Source organism: Symphodus melops, assembly GCF_947650265.1.
Source record: "Symphodus melops genome assembly, chromosome: 20".
NCBI classification, from domain to species: Eukaryota; Metazoa; Chordata; class Actinopteri; order Labriformes; family Labridae; genus Symphodus; species Symphodus melops.
Genome location: NC_136710.1, coordinates 17,892,158 through 17,916,594, shown reverse-complemented (window position 1 = coordinate 17,916,594; position 24,437 = coordinate 17,892,158). Strand labels below are relative to the sequence as shown.

Sequence of the window (24,437 nt, the reverse complement as noted above, 5' to 3'; positions counted from 1 at the left end):
TACTTTGAAGAAAGCGACAAAATCCCTTCCAAAGCTCAGGCTGCTGTTTGAATGTAATACGGGAGAAGTGCTGAAGTTACTGTGTGTAAGTGGTGAGCGGTGAGGAGGGAGCGAGCTGACGAAAAAACAAAATGCTACGAGGAATGTAAAATGCTAAGAGCATTTTGTCCGACAGCTCCGAGCTGCTCTGAGAAAGTGTTTCAATTAAAGACAACGTGAGCGCAAAGAACCTAAATAGAGGAGACACTAAACGGAGCTCGGATGTTGTGAAGCATCATTATAGCAGTCACTTCTTGCATTTTATGCCAACACATTATTACACTAGAAACTGCCTGCTCGATATGTGTGCTACACTTTCTAAACAGGACAGTCCAGTCACCCCTCTGTGTGTGTCCTGCACAGGCAATAAGTAACGTTACTTTACAATGTCATGTTTGCCATCCGATTTCATACAGTAAGAAATGAAGGGTAACACTATTAGTTTTGTACGTCTGGGTAAGAATGGGTTGTCTGCAGGTAGAAATATTGCAAAAGGCCTCGATAAAGCCCAAAATGTAACAACTGTTACTACAGTATGGGGCAGGCAAAATATTGTTCTCCTTATAATGTAACAACTTGTTTTGGGCTCAACATCTTGTTACATTATTGACCAGTTATTGCTTTTTGGGTTTTGTTACTTTTTTTTTTTTTTTTTTTTTTCATGACATTTCGAGTTGTTACGTTTCGGGCTCTAACACGCCCTGCTGGGGAAAAGAGGCAATTTTGGAAGTTTTGCACAGCAGCTCCAGTCTGCAAAGGAAAATGAAGCAAATTCAAGCAGAGCAGCTAAATCTGGCAAACTTAATGTTCCCCTTCACACACACACACACACACACACAAACAGAGCTGCAGGCTGTGCATTGTCCAATCCATTTCTCTCTCCATCACAGCAAACAGTTTTGCCTATGGCCACGCGTGTTGACACTGAAGCATCCAGAGTTTCTCACAAGTGGACGCCCACTCCATCCCTTTAGACGTTGTTATCACAGAGCAGAAAAAAGAGTGTGAGCTGAGTGTGGGTGAAATTAACGTCTTGTGAGAACAGGCATGGCTGGACTCGGCTCCTCCAGGACCCGGGGATGCTTTATCTCACTGCAACATCTGGCAGAGGCTGGCCAGGCAGCGGCAACATCAAGGCACCCTACTGTCCAAAGGCTCTCGAGCTATTCCGGAGCTAAAGAAAGGCACCATTCACCTTTGTTCAACCTTCCACTCCTTGGTCATTTGTTCCCTTCCTATGAGGTTACTGTGCGTTTGTTTGTTCACTTGCAGCCTTTTCTTTTCCAGCTCTTGTGAGTACAAAGCTAGCCGGCCATCTTCCATGATCGATTGCTTTTTTTTTGAACACTGCAAATCTCTTGAGCATTTAATGAAAAATTCAAAGTTAAGCTTTATTGATTGCAAAGAATGGACAAAAGGCGCTGTTAGGCTATGCCTTTGTACAAATAAATGCCCATCATTCTCAATTGCTTTTGTAATGTTTCATTTCTTTGGCAGGAGCCCACCCAGGTGGTCCGCCTGTTAGCCTGTAGTTCTACAAATAACAACAGCAGTCAGAATTTGACTTAGGATCATGTACAAGCACAATTTGTTCCAGAAAATCCAAATCTGGGTTAATACTGCAACAACATCGGTACATTTAATATTTGCTCTCCTCTTTGTTTTCTCCTTCTGCTGCCTTCACACGCACACGCACACACACACACACACACACACACACACTGAGGAAGCATCCAAGGTTTTGGTCCATTACTTTGTTTTATTGCTCCAGGTCAAATAAGAACAGAAACCCATAATCTAGTTTGGATGATCCAAAGTAATCTGTTACAACTACAGAGGCCCCACACAAATCCATAATCCCTTATCTGTAGCCAACATCAAACTCTATTTTATACCACAGGGGGGAGAAAAAAATGTTATTGGGTAAGATTAAGTTAGAGGCCTGCGTGGCCCAGAGAGAAAAGATCATTAGCCTTGATCAGATTGATTAAGATCAGCCCGGGCAGCTCAGAACGTCGCTCACCCAAACAAAGCAGCAGGTCACGAAACCTATCAGCCGGTCTGAGAGGCCCGGCACGCTGACCGGGGGAAGTCTGGATCTGTTGCTGCCCAGCTGTGTGTATAGGCTGCTTTTCTCCCCGCCATCTACACGGTGACGGTCATTGACCGAGTAAATTAAAAACGGCCTGAGTGACCAGCACACAGCAGCAGTGTGTAATCCTGTACTTCATTCATTCTTTCTGTTTGTTCACTGCATACGTTCAAAACGACAGAATAAGAAGGAACTCAACAGTTAAAACTATTCTCATACGACGGCTCGAAGACCAAACATGACAAAAATCTCCAAACACTGACTCTGTGTCCATGAAGTGTTAATAATCCGAGATGTAGGTTGACTTTTGGAGTTCATTCGGTCTACTTGGTGAAAGCTCGACTCATTCTGACCTGAAGCACGGCTCCCTACCATCACTCGGTGGCTGTTTAATTGCCATTTCAAAGACCAGAACTTCACATGCTGCATGGCTGCAGAAGTTGCCTTTAGGATCTTCGCATTTGTTTGGTGAATATTTCTGTAGCAGCCACTGAAGGTGCCACAACACCGCATAAAGTTCCCATTATTACATGGAGAAGGAACAAACATCTTCACCCCTACTAGTTGGCACCTGAAAAGTTAGCTGAACTGATAATTACATTCGTATTCATTCAGACTGAAAACTTCATGCTACATTGAGAGCGTCTCCTGAGCATTTCCTCAACAGAAGACGGGTCGACTCGTCTAAGTTTGAATAAATGTTTCATCGGCAGGGAGATTAGTCGTGAGGAACATCTCTCATGAAAACTGCAAACACAACCTGGTGCAATAAAGTGTTCAATGCCATGCACAAGGGCACCAAGCAGCTGGTTTGCCATTTCCAAATAGATCCTGGGGGTTAAACTGACCGGAAGCCATCCATCCAACCTCGAGACCGTCGCTGCCTTCAGCTCAAGTCTAATTTCTTTATTAGCCTCCGCAGGAGTACAGCTGAACTCGGCATAGCACTGAGGTAAACCTGTGCTTACATAATGAAACGATACATCACACACTCAGTCCTCCAGGGAAAAGACATGCTTTGTTAGCATTGTTGGCTGGCTGGTAAAAACAGGTCAGTGTCACAGCATCATCATCAATCGCAGTCCTACAGTGGAGGAAGGAGGGCCAGCGGCCACCTTCCAGGGGCACGGGCCTCCCCGGGGCTTTCAAAGTGTCTCTACACCATCAATCTGCACCAGCGTCTGAGCACATGCTGTCCGACAGTAATTAGACCAAATATGTTCCAAGGAAAAGTCTAAAAATAAGCCGAAGTAGCACCCGGAGGGTTATCGCACGAGAGATTATGAGCCATTAAATAAATCTATCGTGCTGTCTTGTTGACACACAGCACACGGGAAACTGGGGACACAGCTTCCTGTTCTTCATTAAATAAGACTGCTTGAGAGACAACAAATCCATCAAGGTTATAGAAGATAGGTGTAAGGATTCTTTTGTTTGATTAAAAGCATCCCTTAAACATTTCTTGTTCTGACCCTGGAGTGTGTTACATCTCAAGGGATCTTACACATCAGAGTGAAGGTAGTGCTGGAGAAAAACACCTAGACCTCTGCACAAGGAGAGGTGTTCCCCTCTTAAATTGCTGAAGGCATACATATTAAAAAGGGAGCTTAAAAGTATCACATATGCCCTTGACAAGTGCAAAGAAAAATCTGCAGAATACACTTCAGACAAGTCAGAAAAAGTGCACTTGCAGATTTACAAAGGGAGACGCCCATTTTAAACAACAAAAGCCAATGATACTTTCATTGTAAAAAGGACATATTGGGTAGCCTGATTAAAGCAACAGGAAGAGTGTTCCCTGCCTTCCCCCTCACATTTTCCCATCAAGAGCTTCAGTGGTGCTGACATGGGTCTGGGATGCAAGAGCCCTCGTACACGCCAACATGTACACACAGCTACAGTGAGAACACGAGGCCGGACTCTCATGGAGCAGCACTCTGAGAAACAGTCCAGACGTACACGAGTTAAAAAAAAAAACAGAGTTCTCCGGGTTAGCTGCTATTAATGACGTTTTTATCTTTCCAATTTGAAATGAGATAAACAACTCAGGTGAAGTATCATGACTGAGAAATGAACGCAGCATTAAGTTCTACAGCTTGAAAGAAAACCTGGAGGAAAGGCACGTTTGTCACAGTTATTTCCCCTGCTGGTACAGACTGTGTGATAGGTAATCCATCACCTCAAACCCTGCGACGAGGAAATGATGCAAATACAAGCACAGCCCAACACAACTATTAACTACTCAGCGCATGACTTGAGAAGAGCCTGTTTGTCCAGACCAGAACGTCTGTCTGAGTTGACTGCTCACAGCAAAGATGAGCGTCTTTCTGAACGTCGCTGAAGTGGAGATAGGCAACAACAGCTTGCACGCAGACGTGCTCCGGATGATCAATCCAGAAAGTCTGCTGCATCCAGCGCTGCCGTAGTGCTTGGCCCAAGGGCTAATGAAACCCTCAGGGGCCCTGACAGGCAATCTTGGTTCAACTTTGTTGGAGATAGAACACGGAATAAAGCATGGATCTCAAAATCACCATGTCATATCTTGTTAACTTTGACAAAACCTTGTTAACTGGAAAATTGATTTAAAATTGCAAAAGCTGCCTTGGCATTGTTCCATTCAACAGCGCCAATATGTTCCAAAGTGAAACATGTAGCTGTTTGATCATATCTTAAGAGATAAACCACAGTCAAAACAAAATTAAATTAAAACAGACGAGATAAAAAATTAACAAGAGGTAAAACTGGGACAATTTTGGAAGTGCATCAATCACGTTTGTCAAAGTGAGAAACGGTAATTTAGGCCCCCTGGAAGTCACGTTTAACCGCAGTCCAAACTGACAATGCCCCTCCGCAGAGGGAGGGCACACAGCATTAACAAGCAGCCAGCATCAGCATCCATGACAAAGCCGTCAGAGGGCCTGGAGAGCAAAGCATCAGTCTTACCTTCAACAGCATACTCTTCAGCTGCAGGGGGAGCGTCCGCGGGGAGAGCATGGGGAAGGGAGAGAAAGAGACATAAGACAAGACTCATTAGATGGCACGTCTTTAAACAAATGCTTTCTTCTAAGATCATCTTAATGAGATATATCTACATAAAGACAGCCCATAAGGATTCAGATCTTGACACTTGGCATGAAGACAAACTAGCTGCACTAAATTTGGAGTCAGAAAGCTGAAGATTGGCACAATTATAACATACACAAATGAGTATCTTCAAGAAATCTCCAACAGCTGTGTAGAGAAGCACCATACTGTATCCCCAGCACCTCCCGTTGGGAGCAGTGGGCTTCAGTCAAAGAGAATGCTCTCTCACACCTCTCAGTGGCTTAATGATACAGTCGGGGGGAGTCAGAGGGATCAGGCTCCAGCACGACCCTTCACTTTAAAAAAAAAAAAAAAAGCTACCCTACAGCAGCAGCGGCCAATCTGTATTGCGTGAAGTTAAAAAATAAATAAAAAAAACGCAGTCGCATGCCACTCCAGAAACTCTGTGTTGGACAGACGAGGCACTACCAGAGAATGTAAAAGAGCCTGGCGGTGCGTCCCTGTGGAGAGCTTGGCATTTTGATCTGCTGCTGTGGCTTCTGGGCCTGGGTCTTCATGGGACGCCTCAGTACTAAGCTGTAACTGACTGCACACTGCACTGGTTCACCGTGTTTGTGTCTGCAACAGCGTCTCACTATTTACTGCTGCAGGCATTTGGCGCAACAGCAGTATACAATTTATGGAAAACTATAGAGAACGGGGAAAGTGAAATGTATTCCACAAAACAGAGTTTCAAAGGGTACATTTATTCTGTGTTTATGGGAAACTTACATATCATTCATATCTGAAGACAAAAACAGCCATTTGGAGGGCAACCACTTTTTAAAAGAAGACCAGTTGATTAATTGTCAATGCCATGTTCCTGCAGAGGCCTGAGCATGGAGCTCATCTTATGAATATTGTACTATACAAGGACGTGATGGAACTGGAACAAAGGCGATACTATGATCATGACTCTGGGAGATATTCCTTTTCCTTTTCACTCTCATATGTCTAGCTATTTACTTCTGATGCTCAATGTGTGAATGTGCACCTGAGGTGGAAATGCTCTTTAAGTAGCAGGAGTCCATTAAAACATGTGACATTCTTTTTGCTGACTTGTCTGACACAATCAGCAAAGTGTCAGAATAATAATAATATCTGTATACATTTTATTCTAAAGAATGCGTCTTAACTTTTTTTCCTTTCAAATTTTAATCATCGTCTCTGCATGAATGTGAACAGAAGTTGATTGGCCAAAAAAAGAAGCTAACAGCAGGATGAAATAAGGACTTACTGTTCGACAGCGATGAAATGAAGGTAAAGGGGAGAGCGTGATACGTGCTCAAAATAACACATACAGTCGAACTGAGTGAATCCACTGTTAACCTTTTTAAGAGCACCTGAAATTCATATCTCAAATCATAAGTTAGCTTTATACAATTGTCTTACAATATATCAATGATCACAGATACAGTGATTATATCGGGCCTAGCGTTCCCTATTGCATCTTCATATTGTATCCTATTACATCGTAGGGAGTAGCAGCCCTATCTTTCAGGACAGATCTTAATGTTTGTTTTATTTCTAACTCTTGAGTTCATCAGAAACAGAACATTTGGCTTCACTTCAGTTCAGAAGAAAAGCCTCGATGGTTATGTTTGGGAAACACATCATGGTGTGGGTCCACATAATGGCTAAACGATGAGCTCTTGTTTTAAAAAGGGGAGTCAAACCCTTTGATCCGACCCATCCATCACTCTGGAATTCACATCCGAGAGCTTCACCTCCCTCGTGCCTCAGCTTTGACCTCTGAATTGGCTCACATTCAATTGGGTTAAAGAATTATAGTACTATCTCTTTTCTCTGGGAAAAGTAAGAAGAGTGGGCGAGACAACCCAAGGCCGCTGTCATTATGAATCCTGGTGAACTTGAGTTCATTTGGACAAGGTGACTGTCACGAGTCTCCTCTTTTACTGCACACCATCAGCATTAAACGCTGCAGATTAAACACTCTCTGAGAAACAACATAGCCTGGGGTGCTTTTTTAAAACAGCTAAAAGGATAGCGACAGTGTGACTGAAAACTGGACTGATTGACAGAGCACTTGCCAAGCAGAAGCATTGGAACCATGTTTGTCTGATGTGTCTGTTTATATAATCACTGGCCGTGACTCTGCATTTCCTCTCGTCTCATCTCTGATCATAGTCCATCATCCTCTCTTTTACTCGACTCTTATCCCTCCCAAGCTGTAGTGAAAGGCTGTTTGATGTACACTGGAGGTTGTTTATATCATCACCGGCCATGACTCTGCCTTAAACCTCCACTTCTAGCAACAGAGTCTCTAATCCTGTCTTTCTTTGTGGTCCATGTGTTTGTCATCACTGCGTTTCATGTGTCCTTCAGTACCGCACGGGGAGAGTGCTTCTGTTCAGACGTGTAGAGATAGACAAACTACCAGTTTTGTTTCATTCTGACGCACAACGATGAATTTGTTCTGGATGTTGTTTTATCTGGTTTCAGCTCAATCAGACTGGCACCTTCCTCAGACTCTCCCTCCTGTTCTGATTGATTCATGGAAAGACTATTAACTTCTTGCATCATGCTCTACTTTAGGGACAGAAAAACAGGGTTCAAATTTCAAGACATATTTGTGTTTGAGTATAAAGGAGAAAAACTTGGAGAGCCACTTGAAAAGTAATTATATTCCAAAAAGCTCAATCTTAGATGTTTTGGTAAACAACATTAAAGCTCTAAAATGTTTCCATATTTCCCCTCCATATTGACCTTGGAAGGCTTTTCTTTTGTTTACAGAATTTAAGAAACCTGTCTAAAAATGGAAAGTAGCAGCTCCATTAATCGTTTGGATCTATACCATTTTCAAGGCCGACTCAGTCTTCACAGATATTCCTTTTGAGCGAGCAGCGTTTCACACTGGGAATAGTTGTGTAATCTGGCCTTAGAGAAGAATTACGATTTTAGTCAGACACTTGGCAGGATGTAGTGTTTCTCAAAGCGAGTCCCTTTTATCCCATTGATGGTTTCCTCAAGTCTTTACCACCCATTACCCTTATCCCAAAGCTGCCCCCCCCCCTGAAGGTATAGCCTCAGGCTTTTTAGCTCCACTGGGATCTTCTCGTCTTTTCAGTGTACTTTGTATGTGAAGAAGGCTTTTCAGGGACAACACTCAGTTTTACCTCTGTACATGTGACGTCCTGCTGCAAGAAAGGGGCCTGTGGCTTCAGCATAAGATCCTGTCTATAAATGTATCCTAACCTTTCCCATCCAATCGAAAAGCAAGCAAAATCTAAAAGGTTAAAAAGCACACAAACTCAGGTTAAAATTGACGGTTAAATGTGACATTTCTTAAAAACATCTCTAAATGAGTGTGCAGTACCTCCAGCGATGGCAGTCAAATTTATCAAGGAGACAGTGTCAGGAGGGAAAAAAAGGGCAGAAATCAGACGTGGGCTGCCATAAAAATAAATAATTAAAATAAATACCAAAGTCAAATTCAGATAGAAGCAGCGGAGAAGCTGGATTTCTCCACCAATGAATCCCCGAGGGCTTTGGAGGCAAATGAGAGACTTTTCAGCCCTAATCCTCACGAGCTAACTAAAGGATTTACAGAGAGGAGAAAAGCATGTCTGCATTGAAAACAACCCTTTTCTTCATCACTATCCTCCAATTTTCTAGCAGATGAAGACTGTTACACAATTAACTGTAAGTCTGACACAAAAAGAGAACCATGAAGTTTTAATTGCAAAGTGTAAATGTAGTTCTGAAGAAGCAGTTTAAGTCCAATCATAATATCATCAGCATTGGGCCAAAATGTAAAAACATAGTGCAGAGTAAATAGCATTAAAAGTACCTGGACGATGTTTTAAAACACATTACAGTGACACGCTGATAAAGATACGCCGCCTTTGAAACGAGACGCAGCTCGTCCTGAGAAAAACTTTAGTGTTTGATTTTTGACTTTAAAAGGAAAAGTCATCTATTCTATTCAGAATAATCAGCTCATTATAGATAAAAGAGGCTAAAGCACAGCAAGTCCTCACAGAGGGAGTTCAAGCTCAACATCACAGGCAGCATGAAAGTGACTGCATGATTTGCATGTGCTGTTGTAGCTGAGTTCAGGCTGCAAAGAGGGGTATACAAGAATAAGTAATGGACATGCCGCGCCAACACTGCTTTACTAAATTGTTTGAAAAACAGTCGGAAAAAAAACAAAAAAAAACACTTGGGTGCCTTTTCACCTATCACTGTTTTTTCTTTTTACATTTCATGGAATAAGATGCATCTTTCAGAGTCGATGTCTCACTGTAACACAAGTCTCTCAGACCAAAATAGAGCTTTCACTGCACCACTCCCTACTGTTCGAACCCAGCGCAGCCATTTCTTCAATTGATCTCCATTCAGATTTAGAGCCCCACATTGATCCTGCTCTTTTCTCTTTTAAAGAGGTCCTATCACCCCCCTTTTTTCACCTTTTCAAAGAGTCCTCTGAGGTCTGAAACACCTGTGCTGTGCTTTAGTGAAAATATACCATCAATCATGCAGCAGAGGAGGTTTGTGACCCTGTAGAAACCAGCTCTCTCACAACGCTCCGTTTTGGTGTGCGTCTCTTTAAATGCAATGAATAAAAATGGCTGACCTAAGCTAAAGTTTTACTCTCAGCTGGAGGTGGAGTCCACAGAGGGAGAAAAGAGGAGGGTGTTTTTTTTTTGTTTTTTTTTACCAGACTCCCACTGTGAGGTCACAAAAAGGGAATTTTGAAAAGGTGCATTTTTCTCTGTGTAAGAGACCACAAACAATCGACTGGATGGGTTTATTCCACGTTTTGTGGGTCGGTAGAAACTCAGGTTGCCCAAACATATGTTCAAAAACACTGTCAAAGTAGATTTTTCACAATATGTCCTCTTTAAGTACTTCAAATTAAAAAAATATATTTTTCATTTGATCTAGTGGTGCTTTTTTTTTGTTGAATATGGCAGGGGACACAATCAATACTTTTATAGACGCCAAGAGGATAAAAGATTAACATTTAGTTTAACAGGAGGGTTAAACTAGAGTGACTGTAGTGACCACTGGTATCTGTATTTAATATGAGTTAATAGAAACCTTTATTTCTATCTTGTAATCTTGATTATAAAGCTAAAACAAGTGAAACCATTTTTTGTTTAATGATTGTTTTAAACTGAGTCTCCAGCTGTCGTATCCTCACTATGGGTTGAAAAGCTCAAACCTTGCATAAAGCAATGGAGCATTATGTAAGCTTGTCTCTGTCTTAAAAAGTCACAACTGGATATTCGGTAAGGCTGCTATGTTAGCAGGGTGTCATTCAGATTTTTTAACAAGGCAAGCGGGATGAAAAGCCTTTTCATTTCGAGGCTATCTGACGTGACTTCTTTGACGCATTGAGGAAGAGAAATGACAACGTTATTGAATAAGGACAGACGGAGACAGACGGAGCAGAGAGAGGACAGGCGGATGGAAACGTGCACACAAACGCACATTTCTCCGCCTTCTTTACATTCTAATCAGCGAGAAGCTTTGTCCTGAACTCTCCCACATTGTCAGAAACTTTCTCTCTGAGTGACGAGCTAATCCGCCAGGCATGGCCTTTGCAGATTTCACACCGAATCTCGACAGCAAAACAGAAAACTTCCGTCTGACAAATGGGCAAATCTGGTTGAGGCGTTCTAATCCTGATAAAGAAAAAAATGAACAAATGGACTGATTTATCTGGCAGCAACACAAAATATACAATATTTCCCATTTAATTCAGGATGTCGGGGAAGGCGAGAGAGAAATGGGGTCAAATGGAAAGGATTAGCGAGGTGCAACCTGATGTATAAAGAGTTTTACTTTGAGCAGGAAGAACTGATTCCCATCTCAGGTGTACAAATGTTGAGCAGAGAGTTTTAGCTTGTTCACAGCTGTCATGATTATAGACCTATGGAGAAAAAAAAATCAGCAAAATAAGGGATACTCTGCAGTGGAAAAAAGAAAACCCTACACAAGGCATTACAACTACAGGACTACTTCTTTAAAGTTTAACTTTGTAATTAAAGTCACAATGACGCCTCTAAAGGAAGAATGAGCGACTTTTTGATCCAGTAGATGTCGCCCTTGAGCACCAGCATCAAAACAAACAACAAACTGCTGTTCCTGCAATTACTTCCTGCATTGCTGTGTTGGCAGGCTTATATTAGCAGACTTTGGTTAGCTCATAGCTTCATATAAATATGACATGGAATGAGCATGATCTAAAAACACTTAGATGACATCTTCTTCTTTTCTCTACTCTTTGACTTAAACTGTTTTATACACAAGGCCGTCCCGTCTGTGCAAACACGGCTCTGACAACAGTACAGCTAGCGGGAGTCGTGTTTCAGAGAGTCCTGACTGTCGGGATCTCTGCTTTATTAACGTGTGACATGTTGAACATGTTTCCTTTAAGGTCGTTGGATGCTCACAGTATAGGTGCCCTCATTTCATTCATTTTTCAAAGTCAAATCTGTTTGGGGTTTTTTTCAGACATGTCTGCATCAAAGGGAAGTCTGCAGAGGACGTGATGGTTTAGCGTTCATTGTTCGAGGTTAGCCATGAGAGGGAGGATAAGCTGGGACTGTTTGACCTGCACAGGGATGGAAATTAGCCTACTGCTATAATCTAGTACAAAGAAGCTCTTCTCTATGAGAATAATGTTATTATTGGACATGGTCCCTGACAACTCAACTCAACTTTTTTAAGCAGTTTATCAAGTGTGTTCAGGTTTATAATCACAATGTGATGAAAATATAAGACTGTAGAGAACATGGACATTGTGTCAGTGAAGTCAGCCGTCAGTTATTGTAGAGCAATTTATTTATTTTTTAACCCGTCCACAGCGGTCGTCATAAAAATGTTGTATAACAAAAAGAGGTCGAGCCTTTAGCCTTTAGCCGGGTCTTTAGCCTCACGCCCCCCTGTGAGGCAAATCAAGCATGCTCCTCATCATGCTACCTCTTAGCTTAGACATGACCACGCAGAGTTGATCCAAAAGGACCAAGAGCTGTTCAGCTTTCTACCAGTCTGTTACACATTTATGATTTCACATGGGTGTGAATCGGACTTCTACCTCCTTTTTAGAGCCAGCCTCAAGGGGACACTGAAATCTTTTTTTTTTTTTTTTTACACTTCCTAATGGTTTCACTTTCATCAGATGTTGCTGCTTGATTGTGACACTATTTTCTCCTGAACCTCTTTACCTCTAACCGTCTATCATGTTTTTGTTTTGATAGGAGTTTCAGTATCTCAGCCTTCAGTCTACTCTGCTGCAAAGAAGATAGTTGAGCCTGAGCAGAGCTCTGAGTGCTGTCACGACAGGATATCCTAAAGGAACCGTCATGCACATCTATGATATAGCTGATGGATTCTCTGACGCAGAAGCAGGATTCAGATGTGGAGGTCAGAAAGAGGTGAAAACCTGAGAAATTAATGGAGGTGAGCAAGTTTATATTTTATTTAACTCGCTGCTTTATGCTCTAACTTTTGTTTGGCAAAGAAACACTGAATCTGCTTGTCTAACATTCCTTCCATCCGTCTCTCTCTGTCACACACACACACCCAAACTTGTGTTTTACAATGTTTCAGTTTTAACTTGAGACGTTGCACCTCTATCACTGCATATCCCCCCCCCTCTCTCTGGGGTTAAAAAAAGGTCAGACATGTACTTGGTGGCAGTGTGCGGGAAACACTGGGGATGCACCTTTATTGTTTTCACCGAGCTGAGAGTTACAGGTTCAAAGTGAGCGCTGCGTTTGTTGAAAGTAAACCTACAAATAAAAGGGATTGTACTCAACTGGTGAGAAAAAGGGGCTTTTGAGGAGCTGCAGCGATAAACCAGGATATTTTGTTTCATATGAAAACAGCGACGATGTGTTTCAGCAGGGGAGAGCAAAACAGAACAGATTCCAAACGAGACACGGGCTAATTAGGAAGAGATGATCGCTCGCCCAATGGGAGCCGACTGGGGAGGGAGAGAGAGGGAGAGAGAGAGAGAGAGAGAGGAGGCAGGGGGAAAACAGCGACTGTAGAGGAAGACAATTTGTTGATGTTTGAAAAGATATGGGCGTGCAGAGGTGGGGGAGCTTTCAGAAACATGAGATTATACCATCTAATCTGTTCTGTGTGAAGCAGCAAGAAGAAAAAAAGTCCCGTGGGGTCAAACTCTGCTTGAAATGCCATTCCTCTTAACAAAAGGGAAAACGGATGCTTTAGTAAAGTTTTGAAGTTGATTTGTCTGCAATGGATGTTATCGTGATGCAGCGTTTGACTTGGGAAGTTTCAAACTTCTTATTCACCACACACACAGGGTTGGATGGCAGAAACTGTGTGACTGATCAAACTCTGCTGATTATGAGGAGATAACAAAAAGGAAACGAGACAGACCACAAGGAGAAACTCCAGTGATTATCACTGCAGCTGTGCATCAAAGAGTGCTTACAAGCACCATTCAAATGTTAACAACACGACATGACAATGTGGATTATCTGCTTTAACTGTGTGTGGCCAAATGAGTTGGGGCTGGGAGATACAGTATATTCAATGATTCAATAATTTGGGTTTGTGGATAATCCAGATTTCTCTATAACGTAGTCCGCTGCTGTCGTTCACATGGTTTACTTCCTGCAGAGCGGCTCGGTGGCCCCAGGTTTGAGCCGCTCTCTAAGAAGGGATAGTAAAGTATTTAGCTGAAGTTGCTTCAAATCTGATCTTATGCTCTACCCTAAAGTTGCATGTTGACCTAGAGAGAAAAACTGAGGTTACTTTAATGATCCTTAAAGGGGTATTGAGTTTGTGATGTGTTTTTAGTTATATCTCTGTCACTTCTTTCAGAAAAAAATAAATAAAGATTAAAGTCAGAAATGGAGCTTTGAGTGTAAAAAAAAACTGGCTCGCTCTAAAATAAGCATATTTTCCACCAATCAAACGTGGGTCTGGCTCGCCTCCCTTCCTGTCCATTAGGCCTCTCCAGTTTAGCGGACTTAATCGAGTTTGATTTTCAATCGGGCTCATTTTCCACTGCATTTAACCTTGATATCGAAGCTGCTCTGAAGTTTGGATTAATATCACTCACATGTCACCACATTGAAATTCCCAAGTAATGACGAGAGCTCTGACAGATCACAGATTCCTCTTTTTCAGTTCAGGATTTACCATCACAGAGGCGAGGATGGTTTCTTTTGATGCTTATTGATGGCCGCACGGTGAACTTGAGTTTATATTCACGTCTTAAATGATGTTACTGTGGAACAATATAATATGAGGAAAAGGGCCTTTGGGTTGCCGGGGTAACAGAATGAATCTAAAGTGACGATCCATCATCACTTAATGATGTCTGGAGTATTTCATGTCATAAAATGTGTTAGCTATACAAAACCTAGCATTGGTTGCGGTCGCAGCACTACAGGCACCGGGCTGCAATGGGGCGATTACATGTTATAGCTGTACTGGAAAATAGACTCAAGCTGTCCTTTTGGATTAGAGGGGAAACATAATAAGCGGATATTTTTGGGTTGATGATGTACTGAAAAAAAGGAAACAGTACGGTGAAGAGCAGCCCCTCTTTCGCGAGTTGGTTCGAGGTGACGAGCGCATTCAGACCTTGTCGCTCGTCATTCCTCTTCATTAAGAAAGAAGTGATAAAGTAGCTAGTCCCGCCTCTTGATTGACTTGATTGGCTGCCTGTGCCAGGTGTCACATCCATGAGCGGTGCGACTCCGTGCCTTGGGCTGAAAAGTTACGAATATTTGAACTTTTATGCAGGTCGAAAAAAGAAAGGAGAGCCTGCTGTGCCATATGAAGAAAAAAATATATATTGATGGCGACGCGCTTCCAGCAAGGCATCTCAGTGTGATTGGGCCCCTGTGCTGTTCTACATTCAACTTGTTTTTACTACATTCCCCAATTGCTGCATGTTGCATGTGTGAGAGGAGGGGGCATCACATTAACTTTGATCCAGCGAATTCAAAGTGCGCAGTGCACCACATCCTCCAAACAAAGCATGCCGAGCATTCTGCTCTTTTACTGCTGCTGTCAGTGGGAAACTCCTGCTTCTTTTACAGCACAGTGACTTTCTCCCAGTGTGAACGCTCAAAGCTTATGTACAACAGCAGCTCGAGTAAGCCCTATCAAGCCTTTGCTCTTCCATAATAAGGGACTGAGACTGAAACTTGTTTTCTTTGTGGGCAATTCAGATAGCTGCAACAATGCTGGCGGACTCTCAGCAGCTTCATACGTTATGAATATAAATGGAATCTGTAAACACGAGGGTTGCATCATGATATCAGAAATTAAACATGGTGAGAGAAAAAAAAAGTCTCACGGTGTCAATACCTAATTTTCAATTCCAAGGCAACACAAAAAGACCTCCCAAACACCAAAATATGTTGTTTTCAATCTTTAAAAATTGCACAAATATATTTATTTGTGATGGATTTATTCCTCTCCTTCCCACTCGTCTGATAAAAGGAACATAGCTTCTTGCAAAGCAGCACTCCTTGCACTTCTTAAATATATTATCCAATAACAGTCAGAGTTATGAAAGAATAGAACAATACACTCGCTCATGTGTCTCTCGTCTGTCTTCAAACACCTCAATTATAACAAAAGTCCGTCCTCTCCGTCTTTTCTCTGCTTAAACAGGCCGTTTGGAGGTTTTCCCTTTATGACAAAACAAAGGGCAGTAGCCCCTCCCACAGGAAGTTGTTTGTTCTGCCCTCTGAGTCTGCCTTCTCACCATAAGAGGTCAGACACAGCTCATTTACATATTTACAGCTGCAGACACAGAAACAGCCTGTTCAGAGCAGGGCTGAAACCGAGCGGTTTATAGACATGATCAAATACAGGATCAGAGTGGATTTACAACGACACACTTCACACACATCTGACACTGGTTGAAAAGGAGGAGAATATGTGACCTTTAAGGTAACAGTGAAGCATCAAACATCTTGACTATCTTAACATATAGACTGATAGATATATAACTTATGACAAACAGCAAGTGGGATTTCAGAATGAACAGAAGAGATTATGTAAACCCTTGTACATTTTTTTTTTATTAAAGACAAAATACCAATTAAAAAAGGAAAATCATTCCTCTGATTCCATTTTGCCTTCACTACATGTCTGTTGTTTGTCTACCGTAAATCTAAAATGAGTTCTTGTCGTTTAACTAATCCCTGTTCAATGTGAGCGAAAGAGATTGTTTCATCTGACTATGATCATGAACTAATCAAATGACAGGAAGAGATCATGTTTCCTTGTCCCCCACAATCAAATCCTCTGTCAGATTATCTTCCCCAAAGAATAAAACAAAGGTCAGATTAGATTAAAAATGCACAAACATGTTCAGATTGCTGCAGAACATTCCCTCCTGCAGGATGTAATCATCTTCATACTGGAGGTTCTTTGTGATCCCTGCAGTAGACTGTTTTTTATTTCATGAGCTGCCTAACATCAAACCGCACACCCAGTGATTTTACATACGATAGAAAATGAACTCCAAGGTGGGAAAAATGTGTCTTAATATGAGCTAAACATGAATAACCTTGCTGTACCTTCTGTGTCGACCACAAATATGAATTCTATAAAAATAAAATGACAGTTCTCAAAAAACAGGGGGTTAGATTTTGACTAATCAATGTTTGACATTTGTCTGAGGCTGTTTGAAACCTACTCTGGTGTGTGTTGTTGAATACTTTGTTTGTGTTAGGGTGGCTCTCAGTTGGCTGCATTTAGTCCATCACAGGCCAAACATGGAAGTGGACAAAAAACAGTGCATTGTGGGTTTGAATTTGGTCGTCTCTAAACAATGTCAACTAGGTTTGACAAGGGTGGCTAACAATAGCATTGCTAACATAGCATCCCTCAGTCCTCCATGCAGTTTCACAGGCATGTGCTTAATGTAGTAACACATCACTCCAGTCCATGAGCCAGTTTATTGTTAAACAGCAAGCCCATATCCATTTTACTGACAAACTGTACAGAACTGTCCATAGTGCAGCATGAGGCTGGGTGGCAGAAGCCACTGACTGGAGCTAGTGGAAAAAAGTGGTGTGTGGCTACTGCTCACAATATTTGACAGGACATGGTGCATTTCCTGTTTAACAAAGTGCAGTGTGAAAGCAAAGCAAACCACATGAAATTGTGACAACTTCATCCCTGCACCGATGAAGTTGCATGTTCAAGCCACCTATCAAACATGACACAGATGATAAATAACCTCTCGTTTCTTCAGCCGTATTGAAGCTTATTCAGTATTGGTGCAAACACTGACAGTCAAACCCCAAAGAAGAGCAACGCTTGGTTCCAAGTCAAACATTAAACACAGAAGTGACTCACAGTCCAAAAACTGCCTTGTGCTATTACATTAAACTGCGACGAGCATGCAATACAGCCAACATCTGTGAAAATGAAAACTATTGGCTGCTGACTGGTCGAAAAAGAAAAACTGAGACTAGCTTAAAAAAGCAGACCGTTTAAAATCATCATGCCTGTTTGAAGCCACTTTGTGAACAATCATGGGCGATTAGACGTCATCTTTAAGTTCGGCTGTCACTCGTTGGAGAATCCTTTTTTTTTTCTTTTTTTTTTTTCTTCTCAGGCGGCATTCGTGCTCTCCGTCTGTGTGACTGCCACAAAGAAAAGAGCATCACGGGGACACTTCACCCTGTGGGCTCAGCATCTCGCGTCTCTGCCGCCATGGCAAAGGCACACTCGGCAAAGTCATGCCTACGCTTTGCTCTGAATACAGAGAGGGTTTAAGGTTCGATTCCCAGCGCTAGGAATATAAACACACCCGCTTGTCTTTGGGTTCACAGAGTTGACACACACGCGCGTAGTTAATAACTGTAGCTCCACATTATTGGTGTCACTACCTGTTAGCTGGCAGCCACTCAGCTCCCTCCCTGGGATCCATGTTTGATGCTCCATTTCTCTGCAGACCCCTGGCTGAGTGGGTTGATGCCACTTGCTGCTCTCATCATGCGCTCTTTTGTGGTTTAATGATGCGTCACCATCATGTTTAATTCAGCTACAGAGTCTGCTTTTTTATTCAAAGAAATCTAATCATTATTTGACACGTTTTCTGAAAGTTAAATATTGTGTTAGTCCATCTCTCAGGATGACGTTTACAGATGTGGCTGTATGGAACACTAATGTGTCATACGATTTATTATTTTTTGTATAATTGCTGCAGGAAGGTCAGGGGAAGGCATGGAGCAGGACGGGAGGAGGTGGTCTGACAGTTCATCGATGATAGCAGCACATTAGTATCGACACCAAGAAGTCACTAGGGAGAGCAAATCTTATCTTTGCAAAGCTAGGAAGGCAGGGGAGATGGGAGTGAAGGGGGAGATAATGGGAAAGGAAAGGAGTGGAAGAAGGAGCGAGGGAGGGAGGGAGCGAGGGGGAGATATGAGATGTAAGAAACCTTGGCAGAGGGCTTATCTCTTTTGTGAAATAAAAAGCTAGTTGAGACTGAGGGCTGTTGTTTAAGGGTGGGTATCTACACAACTCGATGAAAATAAGCCATGCAAAAAAAAAAACAAGAAAAAAAACCATATGAAACTTTAGAAAGAGGACAGCACTTCCTGGTAAGATGTAAAATAATCCCCGGGGTCATTTGATTGATAGGTGTGTGTAATTAACTCCATGCAGACAACAGACCTCTTATCCAGACAATCCGCGAGCTACCATATGAGCTTTCACGGGATTGTGAAGATGCATGTGGATAAAGCACCAGTATATTTTACCATGACAGCTACAGCATCTTATCACAAAGACTGCATCTTCACACATGTGAGGCCTCGTATTACCGCTGCAGAGAAAAGCAAGATGACAGAGTGTTGTGTTTTCTCTGACACGACTCTGTATACTTAAACAGGGCTGAGAAATAACACGGCTAAGAAACACTGTGTGAAACACAATGAAAATAATTGGAATCTCTAAAATTGAGTATTTTTCATGACAAATGGTAAGAAAATGAGAAATAGTCTCGAGCTTTTCTACTGCTTTCACACGATCGGTAACACAGACACATTCGCACACTGATGGCTGCTAGTGAAGTCACAAATCCAGTTCAGACACATTCACACAGAAGAGATGCACGTACCTGTGCACTTACTTTCCAGTTGAGTGACCATCTCGTCTTCATTGTATATCTTTTTTTTTCTTCACGAGTGTTTCATAATTCCGTTTGAGACTTAAATGTGTCAAGATTGAACACAGACTGAAGAAAAGACATCGGCCAATTTATCGGTACCAGATGTGTTTTTTCTTTATATTTATGTCCTTAGTTAGCATATTGCTTTCTGCAATTTTAATATGCAACAACAAGCCTCCTCCACAAGCAGCTCAACGGCTATTTCCAGCTATTGTCTTGGGTCGTACTAATTCAATGAATATAAAGCATGTGAAAATATTTCAAGCAATGACATCACAATAAGCAAAGACACACCGCTGCAGGCACTGGTAAAAATACTTCTGTTGTGGAGTTCAAATGGTTAATCAGTCAAGGATGACATGAAAGGAAAGATGATGTGTCATCCTCTGCATGTGTGGTATGAATCAGTGGTTGAGCTTTTGATGAGAGCTAAAACGATATTTGACTCAGTTCAACTTTTTTTTATTTTTTTCCCTCTCCACAAAAAGGAAGAGAGTGATGATGTATTCAGACTGGGACACCTCAGACTTCTTCCTGTGTAACATCTTGGTGCTTTAAATGCCACCTGCAGATACTGACGCCTACACATCGCACAAAGCTCAACATTATGGAAAGGAAGTGGAAGACAGCTGAAGGAAAAACAACTTGAAGATTGGGAGGAGGAAGAAGAGGAAGACAGGGATTTGGTATTTTAACTTCGGGATCCCTCCCCCTCCCCCCCCGACAGGAAACACTGAGTTGCTTGACTGGGGAAAGTGACACTGAAGGTAGCTTTCAAGCAGCGCTTGCTCTGTGTTTTAAATGTATACGGGCTGTCAGAACACTTTTTTAAAGACATGAAAGCACTGCTAACGATAATACAGCCTGAGTGTCAGTCTCGGTGGACAAATTGTCAGGAGGAATGCCAGAGCAAATCTGAGGTATCTGAAGCAAAGCGTCTTGACAAGTCAGCCTGGAAGACCAACCGCATCTAAGATTGAAGAGGGGTTAGGAAAACAAACAAGTGGAGAGCGAGAAAAGAGGAAGGGGATAATAACAAGGAGGAACAGTGGGGTTTGAAGGGGGGGTGGGGGGGGGGCAAATCTCTTAATCTCTCTCCCGTTCTCTGTGGCTATGTTTGTTTTGTGCTGCTTTTGGCCTCTCGTCGCCCGTCGATCCCCTCGTAAATTGCCTGTGTCGATCCAGCCTTACAAGCTTCCACACACTCCCACAGTCCCTGTTAAAATGGTCACGCCAATAAAAGCGCATTCACTTGTAATGAATTGAGAGAGAAGCTAAAGACTAAAGGGGCTGATTTAGTGACAATTGTTGATGATCCTCGATTGAGTTAGGACTGAGCCAGCCAGAAGCTCCAGTCCTGCTACGTGGCTCGTATTGTTGGGGATTTCTCGAGGAAAGACAATGCTGCCAATCCCTATTCCTTCTCATCCATTTCAGTAATAGACTTGGAGACAAAGTAGAGCAGAGAAACACCTCATTCTACTGTAGGTGCTGTAAATAAACGGCACGCTCAGAGCATTGTGCATTGTGTAAAACGCGATGCTGCCATGTGCCTTCAGACGCAACAAAGCCGCTGCAGATATAAAAAGAGAATTACCAAGCGGCTGAATGCTTCTGCCAGGCAGTCAACTTACAGTATACAACCAGCAGTGTTTCCCAATGAATGACAGTGCTCATGTGGAAAGAAAGGGGGGGGGGCAGTGTGTGTTGCAAATATTTTAACGACTATACTGCACCGATGCAGTTTACTGGATGAACATAATAGCAGAAGTCACTTTGTCTGTACTGTATTTGGTCATCGGTCAAAGCTGAACGAACAGGTGCATGAGGGGAGATTGCAAAACAAATTGATGATGGACAGCGTCTTACTCTCAGATGGATTTTACCAAAAATAACTCACATGTTCCCAAATGATGTCCGTGGTTATAGAGATAATAGTGTTCAGAAGATCAGGACAGATGGAAGGTCAAAGTTTGAGATGTACGTGACGAGCTGACTGAAATGACCTCAACTTTGAATGAGCGTTTTTTTTTTTTCTTAATCTGAGGGCCCCTGATGTCAAACTGTAATGCAAACTCTTGCCACTGTTGTAAACTCACACAGTGTATGGCTTGTGCAGTTTGGCAGTACATCCAGAAGATTGAGATTTAAATGCATGAAGGCTGTGTTAGGTTACATTAAGCACAGGCACGTGGAAGGCAAACAGCAAGGAGGACCAAACTGCTGATGTTCTTTACAATCAACAAACCAAATCCTCTACCTGCAGACAACCGTGCCCCATCGTGACGGAGTGTCTGAGAGACGAGGCGTTCAAAAGTCTGTTGAACTGACTCGGGAGTAAGTTTCCTCGGAACATCTCGGTGACCTTTGACTTTCTGGAGTTTAACGATATCCTTCCTGACATTTCTGAGATATGTTCACCAGAAGTTGAATAAAGACCAGATAAGTGTTTTTTTAAGAGAGAGTGTTGGATTAAGAGAGCTGGTCTTGGGTTAAATGGGTCCAATTTGTCATTAGACAGATTGAAAGATAGATGTACTTTATTGATCCCAAACTGGACAAATTGTGGCATGACGGCCGCAGATTATTGGAGCTGATGAATCAAAAGAAGAAAACACATTAAACCCTGACAGTGAAAGGGAGAATATAAACATCCAGGAAATAAAAAAAGTGTCAAATATGATTTCATAGAATCTTAAGTGTCAAAATAATGCACGTCTGAAATGTTCATTGACTTTGCAGGAAGGTAGAGTTTTGTGGATATGCAGCACAGTGATCCCAGTTGTCAATGTGCAGTGATTCTTAGATGATGTCTTCTTTATTAATAATATTTTTCTTTATAGGGAACCATAGTGACTTCTGGCAAATACATGTCAATCAATGGTTCTTCAGTCACAGTGGGATTTAAGAATTGGATTAAATCCTGCTCAGATTCAGAGGAGATATTTCAATTTCTAAGATGGTTCCAGGTGTGGAGGCTCAACAAAAATAGAACAATTTGCCACTAGATGCCAACTGAGAAATTGCTGGAACACAAGTCACTTTAATTAAAGTAACCATAGCAACGCCAGCTCAGTCTCTGCCTTTCTGTTAACCTCCCGTTACGTCCACAGTTAGGTAATAATCCAGCAGGGTTTCATAGTGACTCAGCTGCTGATGCTGTAATCTGCAGGTAAGCTGTTCTAACGCTCACATCCCCTCCCTCGAAACCATTAACGTTCGGCAAGGGACTCTTGCAAAACACCATGAAACCCCACCCCCCCGACTCCCCCGAGAGCCGATTACAGCTGTGAGGTCAAGACAAGCTAATGTGACTTTGTCTGGAGCTGCCCCGTGCGGCCCCGAGGCCCCTGGATTACATGGACGAAGGGATTCACAAATGGAAAAAGTACACAGTGCGAGAATTAAACAGAAAGCAGGCAGAAGGGGATAAACATGTTTTTCTTTGTTTGCAAAAGCTAAAGAAAGAGCAGAATCTTATGAACACAGCTGAGCTGAGTATTGATTTGTTTCTCTGCAGCTTCGAGGTGTTATGTGCACAACAATGTGCTGCAGAGAACAACCATCATTTCTCTCGCAGGCTTCAGATTTGATTTCCCCCCCCCTTCTACAAACAGAAAATAACCAAATTCATTATTAGAATAACCAATTGGTTTATTTCTAATGACCATTATGCAGAAGGCTTCACTGAAGTACAAGAATTGAAAAGCCGATTTGCATTCAACTTGGGTAAAATAAAATTAATTTGGATTTTGTAAACGATATATTAGGATCATCTGCAATTTTCTTTTCTCAGCAGCTTACTGACTCATTCAGTTTGTTCTCACTATGCATTCATCTGTTTATCCACAACACACATTTTACCTCCAATTCCAGACCTTACAGGCTCTGTGAAGGCTGCATGAATGCACAGGGATCATTACGGGGAGGGCCACTGATAATAACCTTTACATTACTGACAGGATTCCATCACAAGTGAACTAATACTAAACACTTATCTGATGTTGGTGAGTAAAAGATTTGGGACCAAAGCAAAGAAAGTGTAAATTCTTCAATGGATGCTCACAAAGTGTTGATTAACTGGTGGTTCCTTCCATCCGTGGACTTTCCCATCAGACCAAACCGTTCTGGTGACTTTATAAAGAAGAGCTAGTTTACTTGTCTTTCTTGTCTGTCAGCATTCACACCGCTATGGTCGGGTACTACTCTGAAGCAGGAACTAAAACGGTTCCTCTGAACAGGGTTCCATCAGTTCATTGAACTTAGAGAAAGATTGTGCGGCCTGAAAACACCTGTTCATGAGGAATACACAACGACAGTGGAAAAGCTCATGGATCCTAATTTTAAATTGATTTGGTTTTCCCGCTAATGTTCTGAATCCTGTTGGTATTTTGGAGTGTAATTGTCCACTGGCTGCACAACCATGTGATCAGGTCTTGATGGTTTTCAGGAAGGATTAAAAATGGCCGTCACAGCTGTGAAATGTTCCACTGAAGGCGACTCTCTCCACCTTCACATTCAGGTTTCAGGTTCCATGTCAGAAATTCAAAAGTTCTGCAGAAGTTTTCCCCAAAAGTTCAAAAGTTCTGCTTTTGAAGAAAAATCACGGATGCATGATGAAAACATATTGCAACCTAAAGTCACACTGAAGAAACAGATGATACCTGACTGAGCCAAACGACCTGCATCCAGAACATTTTTACTTTTCACTTGTTTTTTATGCAAACATTGGACATCAAATTAAAACTTTCAATTGAAAAATTATTTAAATATGTTGTTGCTTTCTCCTGACCTTGGTCTTGTTACTGCCCAGCCTGCCATCGATCACTGTTATGACATCAGGTCTAAATCATTAAATCAACAGACCATCATCAGCTTCCTGATGAGTCCCAGCTCTCATCACAGTGATTGGTTGCAGGTTGTGGCCTGTGGCCTGTGTGTTTGAAAGTTCGACTGTGTGATGTGAGTTTACCTTTACGTTGTGTTGTGCTGTTTTTAGATCTAAAATGGATGCGCAAAGTTGTCGGGGTTTTTTTCTATTCTGAGTTAAAATCAAAGAACAGAGAG

The 24,437-nt window shown here is 42.1% G+C and overlaps 1 protein-coding gene across 8 annotated transcripts in view; it reads right to left on the bottom strand.

Moving 5' to 3' along the window:
* Positions 1-24,437, bottom strand: part of nrxn2b (neurexin 2b) — a 730,611-nt gene that overhangs the window by 602,825 nt on the left and 103,349 nt on the right. For all 8 annotated transcript variants that reach the window (XM_079370956.1, XM_079370955.1, XM_079370953.1 and 5 more), the window contains exon 3: positions 5,075-5,095. In XM_079370956.1, coding sequence (XP_079227082.1) covers positions 5,075-5,095 — 21 coding nt within the window. The remainder of the gene's footprint in view (positions 1-5,074; positions 5,096-24,437) is intronic.